This window comes from Pseudorasbora parva, chromosome 1 (assembly GCF_024679245.1).
Source record: "Pseudorasbora parva isolate DD20220531a chromosome 1, ASM2467924v1, whole genome shotgun sequence".
NCBI classification, from domain to species: Eukaryota; Metazoa; Chordata; class Actinopteri; order Cypriniformes; family Gobionidae; genus Pseudorasbora; species Pseudorasbora parva.
This window is the reverse complement of record NC_090172.1, coordinates 20,377,431-20,393,853: the sequence shown is the minus strand read 5'-3', so window position 1 is coordinate 20,393,853 and position 16,423 is coordinate 20,377,431. Positions and strand designations below refer to the sequence as shown.

Here is a 16,423-nt window from a genome sequence, read left to right as displayed (position 1 = left end):
TAATACAAGCAAGAGTGAGGAAAGAGTGATAAAAGTAAAAAGCAATGAAGTAGAACATGAAATAAAATACACAGTAAGATGGTAAAGGTATAGGCAAGTCCATATCCACACAAATATGTACAAATCATAAAATATTTATAATGGTTGAAATTAAATGTAGATGGAGTGTCTACAAAAGGAATTGTGCTCTTCATTACAAAACAGACTCTGATATACTTGCTTGTATATCTGTCAGTTCATTTAAACCCAAAATCAAAGTATACAATAAGTCAGTACACAATCATTTTATCACGCCGATAACTCAGGAACATCCGATATGGGTGATAAAAACATTATGGCTGTTTATGATGCTTCTTAAAAATATATTTTACAGTACAGCATGTTTGGTTATACATCAAACAAAATATTAGTAACAGGTAGTGTAATATACAAAGTGAAATTCTATTTACATCTCAGTCATTGCTTTTACATAGCAGACACAGATCAAGACAATTGAACACTGCAGTAGTACTACATCTTGTGTTAATCAAAAGTGCATTTGCCAGTATGCAAACAGCAAAGTATATGTAAAGAAAGCTTATGTTGACAACTTTTTAAAAGCATTATTAAACATCCTAGGTCAATTTCTGGACACTGATCGATCACATCTAATTTTAACCAGGACAAAAAAAAATTCTAAGACCACTACAGAATAATTATCCTGGATAATTCTGGTAGAGATATGTAACGAACTTAATGTACATCAGGGAAGTCATCAATCATTTGGAGACATTGTCTTTTGAATACATTTAATTTACAGCCTCTTTTTTCCAGTGTGGAACAGGCACGTTTGCTTATTCTAGTGTGTAAAGGTTTGATGGTTCACAATTAAAAAGTTTTTTGTTTTATTGTTTCAAGTTGAGGTAAACCTTTAAATAAGTGCTTTGCTGCAAGCACACTGGTGAGGTACACTCACTCCAGGTCTAGTTAGCTGTTGAGCAAGCACACACAGCAGCAAGAGCTCCATATACCTGCTGTTTTATTTAGCCATGGCTTTGATGGCTACTGCAGCCTCTTCATTCATAGCAGACAGGACAGTGATCTGGAAAGAAACGAAGAGATTTCTCGGTAAACTATTAACATTCAAATAGGAAGATATGCTCAGTGACATTTGAAGGGTGGCTGCTTTAACAATACTTACCAGGATTTCCTCACCAGCATCAAACTTGCTTTCTATCTCTTTGCCCAGGTCTCCCTCTGGCATTTTCAGGTCTTCTCTGACCTCACCGCTGTCCTGGAGCAGGGATAGGTAGCCATCCTGTATGCCAATAAGCTGAAAATTGGAAAAACTGAAATTTGTGAAACACTATTATAATATTACATTATTATTTTACTAATATCACTAGTCAAATACCTGGTAGTCCATTCTTTTAATGTTGGGTACATCCATGTTATGGGTTGAGGGACAGATATCCTCATACTTTTTGCCAGAGAAGATGTCAATGCCCACCATGTGAACCTTTGTAAAAAAAGTTAAGCATGGGGGTTATTTCACTGTCTATTCAAAGTCATCTAACTACATTTAGCTACATTTAACTACACAGTTGAACAAACTCAGGGTTACAGGTGAAGTGTTGACAAAGTTAAAACAATCCAATCAGGCTTTGTTGATGCTATGGCGCTGATCATCAATGTTCTGTCTCAGCCTTTGATCCTAAATTTTGTAGTGACATCAGGGTTGGCCAATCACATGCCATGGAACAGTGAAACTGCATAATATTACGACTGACAAAATGGAGTATTTAAACACATTTACACAGCAAGAAGAAAATAGCCATATATTAAAGAGAATAAAAGAAAAATAATTGTTATATCAGTGCAAGTTATGAAGTTATTGATATACATTTGATAACGGTAAAGAGAGAAATTAACATTTAAATCAGCACTAGGTAACTTTTGCACTCTGGGTCCCCCTACAGTTGGGAAAAAATATTGTCCTCTACTACTGTAAACTCTGTCATCCTACATCAGGGGATCCATGTGTATTTGTTGACATGACAACCATGATAGCACTGAACTAGTGATGAGCCTGTCATCTCATAACCCGCGGACCCCGAATGTCTAATGGTCGCGGGTGCGGGGCGGGTTGTAAAAATATACAGGGGTGGTAAGTAATCAAATAAAAATACTTTGATACTTTACTTAAGTATTTTTTTGGGGGGATCTGTACTTTACTTGAGTATATTTTATTTGCATCTACTTTTACTCTTACTTCACTACAATATTAAAGGCAAAGTTTACTTTTTACTCCAATACATTTCCCCATGCCCGCTCCAAGTATTAAGTATTTATTACACTTGATTTCCAAACTGGTCTGGTCGGTCATGGATAATCCAGTCAGGTATAGACTTGGAAAAGCTGACAAGTCAGGTTTGCCACACTAACGTTAGCTCAGTGTTTCCCCAACTTTTTTATTTTGCGGCACACAATTTACTATAAAAACATCAGTAACATTTTACAATACAGGTGCACTATTATAATTCATGCCTAACTAATGCACAGATAATCATGAGTTAATGTATTACCAATGAAGAAATAAACCATTTATTAATGATTACTGCATCAGCAACTAATGAACATTCTATATGATTAATAGATTAAGTAATATATGAATTGCTATTAATACGACATCATTAATTCCCTAATAACATATTACATGAACTAATAATGTAAATTCATGTAGGCTATTCAAAGCCATGCATTCAGACTCTCAGTTGTCTGTTTAATTAATCATTAATCATAACAATTGGCAAAATTATAGTATGACTTTACTTGTTGAGGCACATGACTATTAACTAATTGTTACGTAATATGTCATTGTGGTTATGGCTTTTGAATTAATTTTGAATTAGTTAATAGTATCTTGCTCCTCATCTGTTTTATGGAGCTAATGTTATGGAACATGTCTATTTTAAGTTTAACCCCTATACTGCGTTAAGGTGCTTCATTGTCTCCTATTAATTGCAAATCTAACACATTCTTAATTGCAGTATCTAATCTTATCATTTGTTCAATTAAAGCATTGCATATCAGTCCGAAAAGATTTTATCTGCTTAATTATTGATATTTACAGTTAATTTGAATATTTACTTTTTACTTTCGGTACTTGAGTACGTTTTAAATCTGATACTTTTGTACTTTTACTCAAGTGATGTTTGAATGGAGGACTTTCTACTTTTACTGGAGTATTTTTTTTATTTAGGTATATATACTTTCACTCGAGTATAACTTTTGAGTACTTTTACCACCTCTGAAAATATATACAGTAGTGCAGGGCGGGCCAAATAATTTCATAAAAGCGGGACCTGGAAAAAAAGTCAACTCACACATGCAGTTGTTCTGCTTGCATTGCGTGTGAAATGTCTTCATCCCAAACGCTAAATGATCGCGATGCTCATGTTTACAAACCAGTGTCATTATAGTAGCCCATTTCATGGGCGTAGATTACGCGGGGGACGTGTCCCCCTCACTTTTAATAAAATGTATTTTCGTCCGCCGCACTTTTACTGGGTCTCACCGATCCTAGTCGACCCGCTCCGAGCAGGATTCGAACCAGCATTACCCTGCGCGGAGGCGGGCAAGTTAACAGGGACGCTAAAGACAGCCTTCTCTAATCTCGGTTGATAGCGCGCTTCTTGAGGTCACGGTCAAATGTATTAAATAGAAACCAATGTGAATACATCAAGATTTAAATTCAGAGACAAAAAATAATCTATGCATGACCTGTCATTTTATTTGCATCTAAATATGAGGAGGGCGCTCTCACAGAATGTCCAAAAGCGGATTCGTAGAAGTAATACCCTGTCACGCTGGAGCTGCAGCTGAAGGAAAACAATCGTTATGAGTGATGAAACGTGACGACGACAAATAGACGATTGCGACAATATATGCTTTATGTGTGCTTTTCAAGCAATCTCAATGTAGCCTATATTTGACAATAAAGTATCATATGAATAATGCAGATTTTTTAATGTTTAGTTTCTTTTGCTCACCAATGCTGCATTTATTTAATCAAAAATAGTTAAAACAGTAATATTATTACAAATTAAAACAGCTTTTTTCCTATGTGAATATAGTAATTTATTCCTGTGATCAAAGCTGAATTTATCATCATTACTCCAGTCTCCAGTGTCACATGATCCTTCAGAAATCAGTCTCTCTCATATGATGATTTTATAATCAAGAAACATTTATGATTATTATCTGTGTTAAAAACATTTTGTGCTGCTTAAAAATGTTGTGGAAACCATGATACAGTTTATTTTTCAGGATTATTTGATAAATAGAAAGTTCAATGGACAGCATTTATTTGAATTTATTAAATACATTATTATCTTTTGTAATATTAAAAATATTACTTGTGATCAATTTAATGCATGTCTGATCAATAAAAGTATTACTTTCTCTCTTGTTTAATTTTACCACAAATGTTTAGATGGTTTCCACAAAAATTAAGCATAAATGTGTGTTGATCATCAAATCCTCATATGAGAGTGATTAGTGAAGGATCATGTGACACTGAAGACTGGAGTAATGATGATAAATTCAGCTTTGATCACAGGAATAAATTACACTTTACTATATATTCACATAGAGAACAGCATGGTTTACATCAGAATAATATTTTTTTTACATTGCATAAAATCTATGGAGAATGCAGAAGTGTTTGTAGTATATAAACCAATAATAAAATTTGCATAAAAAAATTTAAGAAAATATTATAGATATTAGAGGTTATTGTTCAGCAGTGTATTTGATATCTTACCAAATTAAAAGCAATTCAAATTAAATATAAATTAAATTGGTCTAAAAAAAAAAAAAAAAAAATGGTATTATGACAATAACCCAAAACCCGAATTCTGTCCCCCTCACTTCTGAAAAGATGGCTACGCCCTTCGCCTATTCTATTGGTTACCGTTATACAGAATCTATGATACTTCAATTCAATGTTTGAGTGGTAGGTAATAAACATAGCAAGCATGACAGCCAAGTCAGCATCGGTCGGGCACGCCTTCTTCAGCTCATGCCAACGGGCAAACGCTGGCCCAATGTTGATCCTCGTCCTGCCTTTAATCCAATCACTTTTCCGTTTTACCTCATTGCTTTCCTCCAACAAAACCTTTGCTTTCTTAATTTTCTGTGCTGCTTCGGACATGACTACATCCGACAAACAGAAGTGACATATATGCCGTAAAGCAGCTGAAGATTTTGTAGTTCTTTTTGTTCTACCCAAAACCCGAAGTTTAAAAGTACGATTAAAAGTGATACAGACCCCGTCAGGCTATGGCAGACGTGTCATTCAACCTATTGTATCATCACAAGAGTCTTAAAAATATATATGGAAGGTTGAAAAGTTACCTAGTGCTGCTTTAAGTTCACATGTCATCATTTTATAGCTTTATCTATTGATTCTAAAGCTATATTACCTTTATATCTTTATAATTAAATTATACAAAATTATTATTATAAATAAGCATAAGCAAAGCCTGTGATTTTACTCAAATTAACTGACTTATCTCCTGGATATGATGTCAAGACTTAATGTTTTTTGTGAAAAAACAATGTTTTTTTCGTTATAGATATAGCGGTATGAAATCATAAACAGTCATATGTATCGATATTTTTTTGATTGTTTTAAAGTAATAAAAATGATTTTGTTCAGTTAGAGAACAGGTGCTACAATTAAAAACTGAACTGAGGACAGACCAGCGGCAGGAGTCAGATTTAATTTATCACAAGCGAGAAACTCAAAATATACGGCTTTCCCCCACCCGTGGCACACACATTCTGGCAATGGAGCGCTAGACGCTTTTTTGTCTCGACTTTGATATCAGACCATTTCTTTTTTTTTGTCGGTCACGGTCCGAGGGTAGGCTACAGCATTTACAATTGATCGTAATTTATTAAGGGAAAACTGCGCTGGATATGCGTGCGCACAGTTTTATAAATCCGAATATTTCTGTGCGCAACGCACGTCACCCGTATGCCACTTCTGATGCAAATCCTACGCAAAGTTTTATAAATGAGGCCCCTGGAGTGTTCTGTGTTTCTAGATCTCAACCTCATAGAAAATCTTTGGAGGGAGTTGAAAATCCATGTTGCCCAGCGACAGCCCCAAAACATCACTGCTCTAGAGGAGATCTGCAAGGAGGAATGGGCCAAACTACCAGCAACAGTGTGTAAAAACCTTGTGGAGACGTTTGACCTCTGTCATTGCCAACAAAGGGTAGATGACTAATATATGCTTTGTATATATTAGTTTATACAAACTAATTGTTGCATGTTGTCATATGCATTTATGTGCTTTTATTTATTTTTCTGGTTTTAGTTCAGTTAAGTACGCTTTTATCATAATAAAGATGATTTTGGCACAGTTTTTACTCTTGGTACTGATCAGAGAGGAAATTTTCGCTTTGAATTGAGTGACACCTGCACGCTCTACTAGCGTATTATCGTTTTGCTATTCTAGAGAGGAGCTGCATTCACTGAGGCCTGCCAGGACGGCGCTATCCACAGACATTCCTGAAGATGTCAGGAGGAAGCAGGTTCATCTGCTGAGGCCCCGAAAAAGAGGAAAGAGAGAAGGAAACCGCCTCGGTCTCCGAACCCGGGGCGACAAACCACCGCTGCCGTCCACGATTTTGAGCAATGTGCGGTCTTTAAGGAACAAAATAGAGGAGCTACGTATATAAACTCAAGGATTTGCCATGAGTATCAAGACTCGTGTTTGATGGTCTTTACAATGACATGGCTCCACCGTGATGTCCCTAGCTCAAATGTTGAATTTGAGGGGTTTTCCCTTATTCAAGCAGACAGGGATGAAAACTCGAGAAAGACAAGAGGTGGTGCCGTTTGTGCCTACATAAAGGACAGATGGTGCAGCCAATATACGGTGAGAGAAACGATGTGCAGTTCTGATGTGGAATTACTGTGCTTATCACTGAGGCCTTTTAATCTTCCGTGAGTATTTGAAAAACATTATCTGTGCAGTGTATGTTCCACCGGGTGGGAACTGCGTTAAAGCGGCCAGCCGGCCAGCTGCATATCAAAAAGCAATTAAAGCGTACTCCAGCAGGGCCAATTTTTATTCTTGGAGATTTTAATCCATGCAGATTGGAACTTTCACTTCCAGGCTATGAACAGTAAATCAAGTGTGTTACACGAGGTAACAAGATTTTAGATAAATGCTATGGGAATGTGAAGGACTCATATTAGGGCTGCTCGATTATGAAAAAAAAAACATAATCACGATTATTTTGGTCAATATTGAACACGATTATTTCACATGACTTTGGAAATGTGTTGCGTTTATTAAAAAGACACATTTCAACCATTCTTAAATTGAAATTGTAACATTTGTTGTACTTTATGAACTATTAAAATAAATAACATAACACATATTCAAATCAAAGTATAAAAGTATTCAAGTAAAAATGATAACCACAAATAAATAAGATCAACAATAAAGTGCACTTCCACAAATCTCTTGAAAACAAGTAATAATTCATTACATTTATATAGCGCTTTTCTAGGCACCCGAAGCGCTTTACATAGAAGGGGGAATCTCCTCAACCACCACCAATGTGCAGCATCCACCTGGATGATGCGACGGCAGCCTTATTGCGCCAGAACGCTCACCACACACCAGCTGATTGGTGAAGAGGAGACAGAGTGAGGAAGCCAATAAGGATATGGGTATTATTAGGAGGCCATGATTGACAGGGGCCAGTGGGCAAATTTGGACAGGATACTGAGTTTACACCCCTACTCTTTATCGAAGGACATCCTGGGATTTTTAACGACCACAGAGAGTCGGGACCTCAGTTTAACGTCTCATCCGAAAGACGATGCTCTTTGACAGTATAGTGTCCCCATCACTATACTGGGGTGCTAAGACCCACACAGACCACAGGGGTGAGCACCCCCTGCTGGCCTCACTAACACCTCTACCAGCAGCAACCTAGTTTTCCCAGTTGGTCTCCCATCCAGGTACTGACCAGGCCCTACTTAGCTGCTGGATATGAAATGTTAAAAGTAGGTAACATTTTGGCAAAATAAATTCAACAAATTCCAGCTAGTAACTCGATTAGATTATTAAAAGCTGGCTCCCCATAAGCCCCCAGAATTAAAAACAATTAAGTTAACTAATATGTAAGACAAAATAAAAATGATTCAAGTCAACATGCTGGTAGGGCTGCTAATACAATCTCTTACAGGTTTGGGGCGCATATCTTTAACTAAATGATAGGCAACAGAATCAGTTATTTTTTGTGCCTTTCTGAATTCAACGAATAGAGAGTTGCGTTAGCAAATCCATTGCAATTAGCCGGTTTCTGCTCATCGTCTGATTTCACGAAGCCAAACTGTTCCCAGACTACGGAGTTGGTTTTGCCTTTTTTGCTCACCAAATGCTGCTGTAACTGCCCTCCTTCTGCCATCTTTACTCGCACCAAGTTTTTAAATTCTAGCGGATGATATAAGTCACGACCTGAGAGAGTTTGTGGCTTCGAGAGGGGCGGAGGTGCGGATGTGCATTTCATTCAGTAGTGTTCTTGCAAAACAGAACACGGCAACAGAACATGGCAAAATTATCTTTTTTTCTCGATTGTACTATTTCAATTAATTGCACAGCCGTAACGCATATGTTGCCAAGACTAAACCCCCTATATCAAACTCTGATCACAAAATGATTCACTTGATGCCAACTTATAAGACCCTTTTAAAAATGATGCAGTAGTGAGTTTTTAGAAAACATTGACTGAAAATTTGAACAAGCACAACTCACAGGTCACTCCTACTTTGTTGCGCTACAGCCCTCCCTCCACAGCTACTCCCCCATCAAAACAGAGCCTGCCGTGAACGCGCAGGCTAGTAAGCAAGCAGGGTAAACAGTTATGGCACATTCACTGGGATGAATGAAACATCAACAATATGATTTGCATTAAATATGGCCTGCCCATAATTTGACTACAAACTTGGTCCTCAAAACATTACGTATTTTGCAATACATGTAATGTAACCATATGACGTTGCACTATTTCTATAAGTAATAAATAGCTAATATAACGGTAACTAACGTTACAGTATGCAAATAATTATTCTATTGACATGTAATGCTAAATAAGGTTTACTAATACATTATTTCAGCAACATGACAAGCCAGTGAATTAGTAGGTTTCAATAAGCTGCTTTGCACACTGCGTGACATTTTGTATGTTATGCGGCAAGAGTTTTGACACAATTTTCAAACAGATTAAAGTGCAAAAGAATTAGGCTATAAAGAACAACTGGTAGGCTAACAAATTACAATAAGGTCTCATTATTTAATGCATTAACTAAGACTAAACAATAGCTACATTTGGTACAGAAAGTATAATGTTTTTGGTAATGTTAGTTAAGAAATACTGATCTTTGTTAGTTTTATGTTGTAGTCCAGATTAAAACATAAAAATGTTTAAGCTTGAAAATAAATATCCTATTAAGTCTTTAAGTATTAAGTATTAGGTGCTGTGATGAACAACATTGAGATTACAAAAAACGAATGGCTGTTTAAAAAACTCCTTCACTAGCAGATGCTTTTGTTTGCGGGAGTTTCCGGGGTAACAGCTGCATTCTGCCGTTCGATCAGCGCCCTCTGCTGTCACTGAGCCACTTCATTCAGTCTCCTTTACCCATTCAGTCATGTGCAAACATTTATACGGTTGATGGGCAAAGTATTCTTGAGTGCATTATAAAAAAAAAATATTAATTGTTAATAAATTATTATTTACGATATTTTAAAGTGCTCACAATAACAATATCGTGCATATTCATTATCGTGATAAATCGCATTATCGAAAATCAGCACGTCTACTCGTGTTTATTCAGAGCTCTCAGATACAAACAAAATAAACTTGTGCTGTCAAAAACTCGGTACAATAACACTTTCTCAGCAATCTTTCCCCAGCTCCGTCTCTCACTGTCTCTCTCTCGACTAGTGATGTGTCGTTCATTTTGAACGAATGTTTTTTTATGACTCGGGATTACCGAGTTGTCTCAGAGAGTGATTTGTGCATTTTGTGTTGACCGCGCATGCGCATTACGCAACATATGGCCTCTGAATCAGCTCTGAATCTCCGAATGATTAGTTCTTTTGAGTCTCAGGTTTGAGTCTTTCGTTCTTCCTGTTAGTCCCATAGAGTCTATGCTGTCAGTAAAGGAAACAGAAAAGATTAGTTCTTTTGAGTCTCGGGTTTGAGTCTTTCGTTCTTCCTGTTAGTCCCATAGAGTCTATGCTGTCAGTAACGGAAACAGAAAAGATTAGTTCTTTTGAGTCTCGAGTTTGAGTCTTTCGTTCTTGCTGTCAGTCCCATGCTGTGTGTGTGTGTGTGTGTGTGTGTGTGTGTGTGTGTGTGTGTTTATTATATATATATATATATATATATATATATATATATATATATATATATATATATATATATATATATATACACACACACACACACACACACACACACACACACACACACACGATTCAAAATTAGTCTAATTGAATTTGTGATGTTAGACTTGAATAGTTATATATATTTCCCATATTTGTATATGTCTGATATTAACTGAAAATAATATAAAAATTAAAAAAAATAACTACGTGCTTTTAACTAAAAAGGTTGTGAACTAGTGTTCTATACGGTGACAAGTCACGTGACAAAAGAACAAACGACTCAAACCCGAGACTCGATCAAAAGAACTAATCTTTTCTGTTTCCGTTATTGACAGCATAGACTCTATGGGACTAAGAACGAAAGACTCAAACCCGAAAGACTCGTAAGAACTAATCATTTTTGTTTCCGGACCTGTGTCACGCACTGTCCGGGCGGCCCAGCCCCCAGGTCTGATCAGGATATCAGACACACATACGAGTCGACAGCTAACATCTCGAGGAGCTCGAAGACACGAGAGGCGGAGAACAAATGTGATAAATATGAAGTTGCAAGAGAAAGAATGTTTTGGATCAGGAGGTGAGGTGAACTAACAGAGAGACTGCAATAGCCTGACCCAACAACTAATCAATTAATTAAACATTTCAGTTTCTTATAATTTGGGTTTGGTTGCAGTAACCTATAGTTTATTTTTATGCAGTTTTAAAATGTAATCAACATTTTCATAAGTACTAGATGTGTTGGGTTATTTAACATGTCATTTTGGTGAAATGAACGAAATGACTCGAAAAAAGATTCGTTCATTTTGCTAAACGAGACTCAAAGATCTGAGTCAGTAAAATGATCCGAACTTCCCACTACTACTCTCGACTGGCAGTGAGTGCTGCTGCGCCTGACTAAACCACGCCCCCTCCGCATGTAATCTCATTTCAAATGCAAAGCTGTCAGCCAATCACAACAGTGGGTGTTTTCACTGAAGACTCACAGCAGACACGCCTCATGAAACAGAGTATTCAAGCCAGAGGGCTAATATCAGTATAGAAAAAATGCCTTTTATTTCTAAATTATGAAATTGTTTGATGTAAAAACCATACTAACAATATAAGTGCACTCCAGGAAACATTATAACATAATAAAACAATCCATGCCATGGGACCTTTAAGTGACTGACGCTCAGAAGCCAATGGCATATGTCACTATGCTTAGTGATGCATGCGGTGGCACTTCCGGTTTTTATTGGCATGTGTCAGTGGATAGTGACGTGTCACTGACACTCGCGAAACACTGGCACTGGCAGTGACACCGAGTCGCGGAACACATCACTGTTGTGACACTCACTGGCAGATGAGCTGAGCAGCTATACTGACGTAATTGTGCCACAAAAGCCAAAATAAATATCCTATTTTCATGATTTCTTTTCTCTTAAAGGGGGGGTGAAACACTCAGTTTCAGTCAATCGCATATCAATCTTGAGTACCTATAGAGTAGTATTGCATCCTTCATATCTCTGAAAAGTCTTTAGTTTTATTATATTTATAAAAGAAATATAGACTGTACTGAGTCTTTCTGGAAAAAAACGAGCGCCTGGAGGCGTATCGTGTGGGCGGAGCTAAAGAAAGACGAGTCCGAACAAAGCAGTGACGTCCTCAAGCGTGGATAAACCCATGGCTATCGATCGGATTCAACTAATTCATATATGGCCCAGAATCAGATCTGGAGGCTGAAATAAATTGAACAGGAGAAACAGCAACAGCAGGACGTCCGTCTCTGTGGTATGTACTGTATTTAGTGGCCTGTCAACATTTGTGTCTTTACTTTCAGTTTATGAGGACATGATTCGGTTTATGGACTATTGTATGCGACTAAACCTTAGCAGTAGCAAGCAAAACGGTTTTGCACGTCAGACTAGTGTAACGTTATACATAGAACAACAATGGAGTAACCATTAGAGCATTTGAATGACGAAGCATGCGATCGTGTCGTTTACTGATGTTTACTCACGCGATGATAGCCAACAGCAGAGACATTTGAAGCAGTTTTACTCACCGCCTGCTTCCAAAGCAGGACCAAACCTTTATCGCTGGGACCGCTCCGTCAAAAACACACTTCTTTGGTATGATTTGGTGAAGTCCTGTGACAGCAGTGACCGTGGAGATCCACGATGTTGTGAAGCTTCCCGTCATTTCTGCGTTCATATCAGTAATCGAGTACAACGACATAAGTGTTCACGTACGAGTGGAGCTGCAGCTGACAGCATTGTTGATGGGGCGTGCATTTTCTCTCTTGCTCTAGTCACGCGCGTACGGCACATACAAGGACCTTCCGCTCTATCGACGTCAAGCCGACCCATACTTGAAAAAAACTCTCCGAAACTTGTGAGAAACCGGAAGGAGTATTTTTGACACAGAAATACTCCATCAAACGTCCAACATTAGTTTTTGAAACTTTGTCTATGTTTAGGATGGGAATCCAAGTCTTTAACAGTGTAAAAAGCTCAGTATGCATGAAACAGCATTTCACCCCCCCTTCAAATAAATGTTAATCTAACTTGTTAAAAGTTAGTAATATGTGTCAGTTTGTGACAATCAGTATCTGAGTGGCATGTGCCACTGAATGCTTTATGTAATGCCAATGTTGTTGATCACGCAAACTGCACGTCCTAGAAAACACAAACAAACCATTCATCATAAGTCTCAACAAATATTAGTCGCAAATAAATAAGTCGCATCTGTTACTGTAAACCTTTAATTTTGCATCATGCATCATGCTGCATGCCCTCCTCTAGGTGTCAGTACAAACATAGCCAGCAAAAAGATACACCATAACTTACTACAGTTGAGGAACATCAATGGGTAGCGTATTTGACATTTGTTTGCGAATTAGACGGAAACAAAAACAATATCCAGAGTCTGATCTTGATTAATTCATATGATTGATATTAAACTACAGATCATAAATTTCACAACAAATTTTATGGAAATATGTAATAAGAAATAAACCCTTTTTTAACAATGTGAACATACATTCCTTCTGGAGATGCCCAAATGTTTTGTTAAAATGTTTGACTTGCTGAACCCACGTCATAGCTATCCAGTTTAAGACAGTAGCTCTATAGTCAGAGTCTGTGACTGTCTAGGTGCAGCACAGTTCTGAATGTTTGGTGCCAGTTTTCATAATTCATTTAACAATGGCAAGTGCCAGTTTTCATAATTAAATTAACAAGTGTCACTTTACAATGTTTGGGTGTAATTTTCTCTCATCCTAGTTTAAAATTATATAAAATACCTGATTGGTGTCAATTTGTTTTAGCACATCACATACCCATTGTGGTTTGAACAATTTGTCAGTGGATAGTGGCACGTGTCAATTAAACTTGTGTCATGTGTCAGTGGATAGTGGCATGTGTCACTTAAACTTGTGTCAGTGGATAGTGGCATGTGTCACTTAAACTTATAATTTGTCAGTGGATAGTGGCATGTGTCACTAAAACTTGTCATGTGTCAGTTCATAGTGGCATGTGTCACTCATGTGGTGTTCGGGTCAATTTGACCCGGAGAAGATTTTCTTTTCCCCGAAAATACTAGTTACTGAACTAGTACTAGACTGAACCTTAGTGACTTTGTTCCCAAAGGGTATAACGAAATCTCACAATTTTTTGGGAAATGTTCTTACTGTTCTTTTTTGTGGGAGTTTTGTTACCTGAGATGTTCCCGATCAAAAATGACCGGCCTATAAAAAATAGTTTATAAATCACTCATTATACCATATTTTCACCCAATCTTGGATTCAATCTTTTTGTCAACATGTTCTCTTTCCATTAGGACTGGTTTTATATTTCTGTTTGCATCTGAATAATCATAGGCCTCATTTATTTGAGAGTAGGCATTTCATTTTTTGAGTAATTTTTTTTAAATTTTTGCATAATTTTAGAAATATTAAATCAAATCTGAAGAAAATTGGTATTGTTTATCACACTAGTCTACTCTAATGTTTCACCAGGAATTTTGTTTTGAAACTTTTATTTTGTAAAAAATATGGCACATAGTCACACTTGTGGTGTTCCCGGTTAAAAAATGACCGGCCTATAAAAAATAGCTTATAAATCACTCATTATAGCATATTTTCACCCAATCTTGGATTCAATCTTTTTGTCAACTTGTTCTCTTTCAATTGGGACTGGTTTTATATTTCTGTTTGAATCCGATTAATCGTGGACCTCCTTTATCTGAGAGTAGGCATGGTCAAAAATGGTCACAATAGCCGACCATTGAAAGTGAATGAGAGAGACTGAAAATAACACAACAATTTAGTTTTCAGGAGCATGTTCATTATTTTCATGTACACATATGAGCATATGTGCTTGCAAACATCAAGCCCTTGGACCTGTGCATGTATCGATACATTTATACACACGCTACCCACACACAAACACGTTAAAACACACAAACTTTGAGTATTACACACATTCTTTTCCACAGAGAGAAATTTGATCCTACCCTAACCTGCATCTGCATATACATGTATCCATCTGACATTACCACAGACACCAAGATTGAATCCAAGATTGGGTGAAAATATGGTATAATGAGTGATTTATAAGCTATTTTTTATGGGCCGGTCATTTTTGACCGGGAACATCTCAGGTGTGGGTTCTCAACATCTCAACCTATAGGGTTTTGAACACCACCTGAGGGTTAAACTTGTGTCAGTGGATAGTGGCATGTGTCACTTAAACTTGTCATGTGTCAGTTGATAGTGGCATGTGTCACTTAAACTTGTCATGTGTCAGTTGATAGTGGCATGTGTCACTAAAACTTGTGTCAGTGGATAGTGGCATGTGTCACTTAAACTTGTCATGTTTCACTTAAACTTGTCATGTGACAGTGGATAGTGGCATGTGTCACTTAAACTTGTCATGTGTCAGTGGATAGTGGCATGTGTCACTTAAACTTGTGTAAGTGGATAGTGGCATGTGACACTAAAACTTGTCATGTGTCAGTGGATAGTGGCATGTGACACTAAAACTTGTCATGTGTCAGTGGATAGTGGCATGTGTCACTTAAACTTGTCATGTGTTAGTGGATAGTGGCATGTGTCACAAAAACTTGTCATGTGTCAGTGGATAGTGGCATGTGTCACTTAAACTTGTCATGTGTCAGTAGATAGTGGCATGTGTCACAAAAACTTTTGTCAGTGGATAGTGGCATGTGTCACTTAAACTTGTGTCAGTGGATAGTGGCATGTGTCACTTAAACTTGTGTCAGTGGATAGTGGCATGTGTCACTAAAACTTGCCATGTGTCAGTGGATAGTGGCATGTGACACTAAAACTTGTCATGTGTCAGTGGATAGTGGCATGTGTCACTTAAACTTGTGTCAGTGGATAGTGGCATGTGACACTAAAACTTGTCATGTGTCAGTGGATAGTGGCATGTGTCACTAAAACTTTTGTCAGTGGATAGTGGCATGTGTCACTAAAACTTGTCATGTGTCAGTGGATAGTGGCATGTGTCACTTAAACTTGTGTCAGTGGATAGTGGCATGTGTCACTTAAACTTGTCATGTGTCAGTGGATAGTGGCATGTGTCACTTAAACTTGTGTCAGTGGATAGTGGCATGTGTCACTTAAACTTGTGTCAGTGGATAGTGGCATGTGTCACTTAAACTTGTGTCAGTGGATAGTGGCATGTGTCACTTAAACTTGTGTCAGTGGATAGTGGCATGTGTCACTAAAACTTGTGTCAGTGGATAGTGGCATGTGTCACTTAAACTTGTGTCAGTGGATAGTGGCATGTGTCACTTAAACTTGTCATGCATTAGTGGATAGTGGCATGTGTCACTAAAACTTTTGTCAGTGGATAGTGGCATGTGTCACTAAAACTTGTCATGTGTCAGTGGATAGTGGCATGTGTCACTAAAACTTGTCATGTGTCAGTGGATAGTGGCATGTGTCACTAAAAAACT

General features: G+C 37.4%; 1 protein-coding gene across 1 annotated transcript in view; it reads right to left on the bottom strand.

Annotated features, from left to right (window-relative positions):
- Positions 1-16,423, bottom strand: part of LOC137060300 (eukaryotic translation initiation factor 5A-1) — a 38,923-nt gene that overhangs the window by 1,142 nt on the left and 21,358 nt on the right. The window contains exons 3-5 of the mRNA XM_067432454.1: positions 1,394-1,498; positions 1,181-1,312; positions 1,011-1,081 (exon numbers count right to left, since the gene is read on the bottom strand). Of these exons, the coding sequence (XP_067288555.1) occupies positions 1,019-1,081; positions 1,181-1,312; positions 1,394-1,498 (300 nt within the window). The 3' untranslated portion in view covers positions 1,011-1,018. The remainder of the gene's footprint in view (positions 1-1,010; positions 1,082-1,180; positions 1,313-1,393; positions 1,499-16,423) is intronic.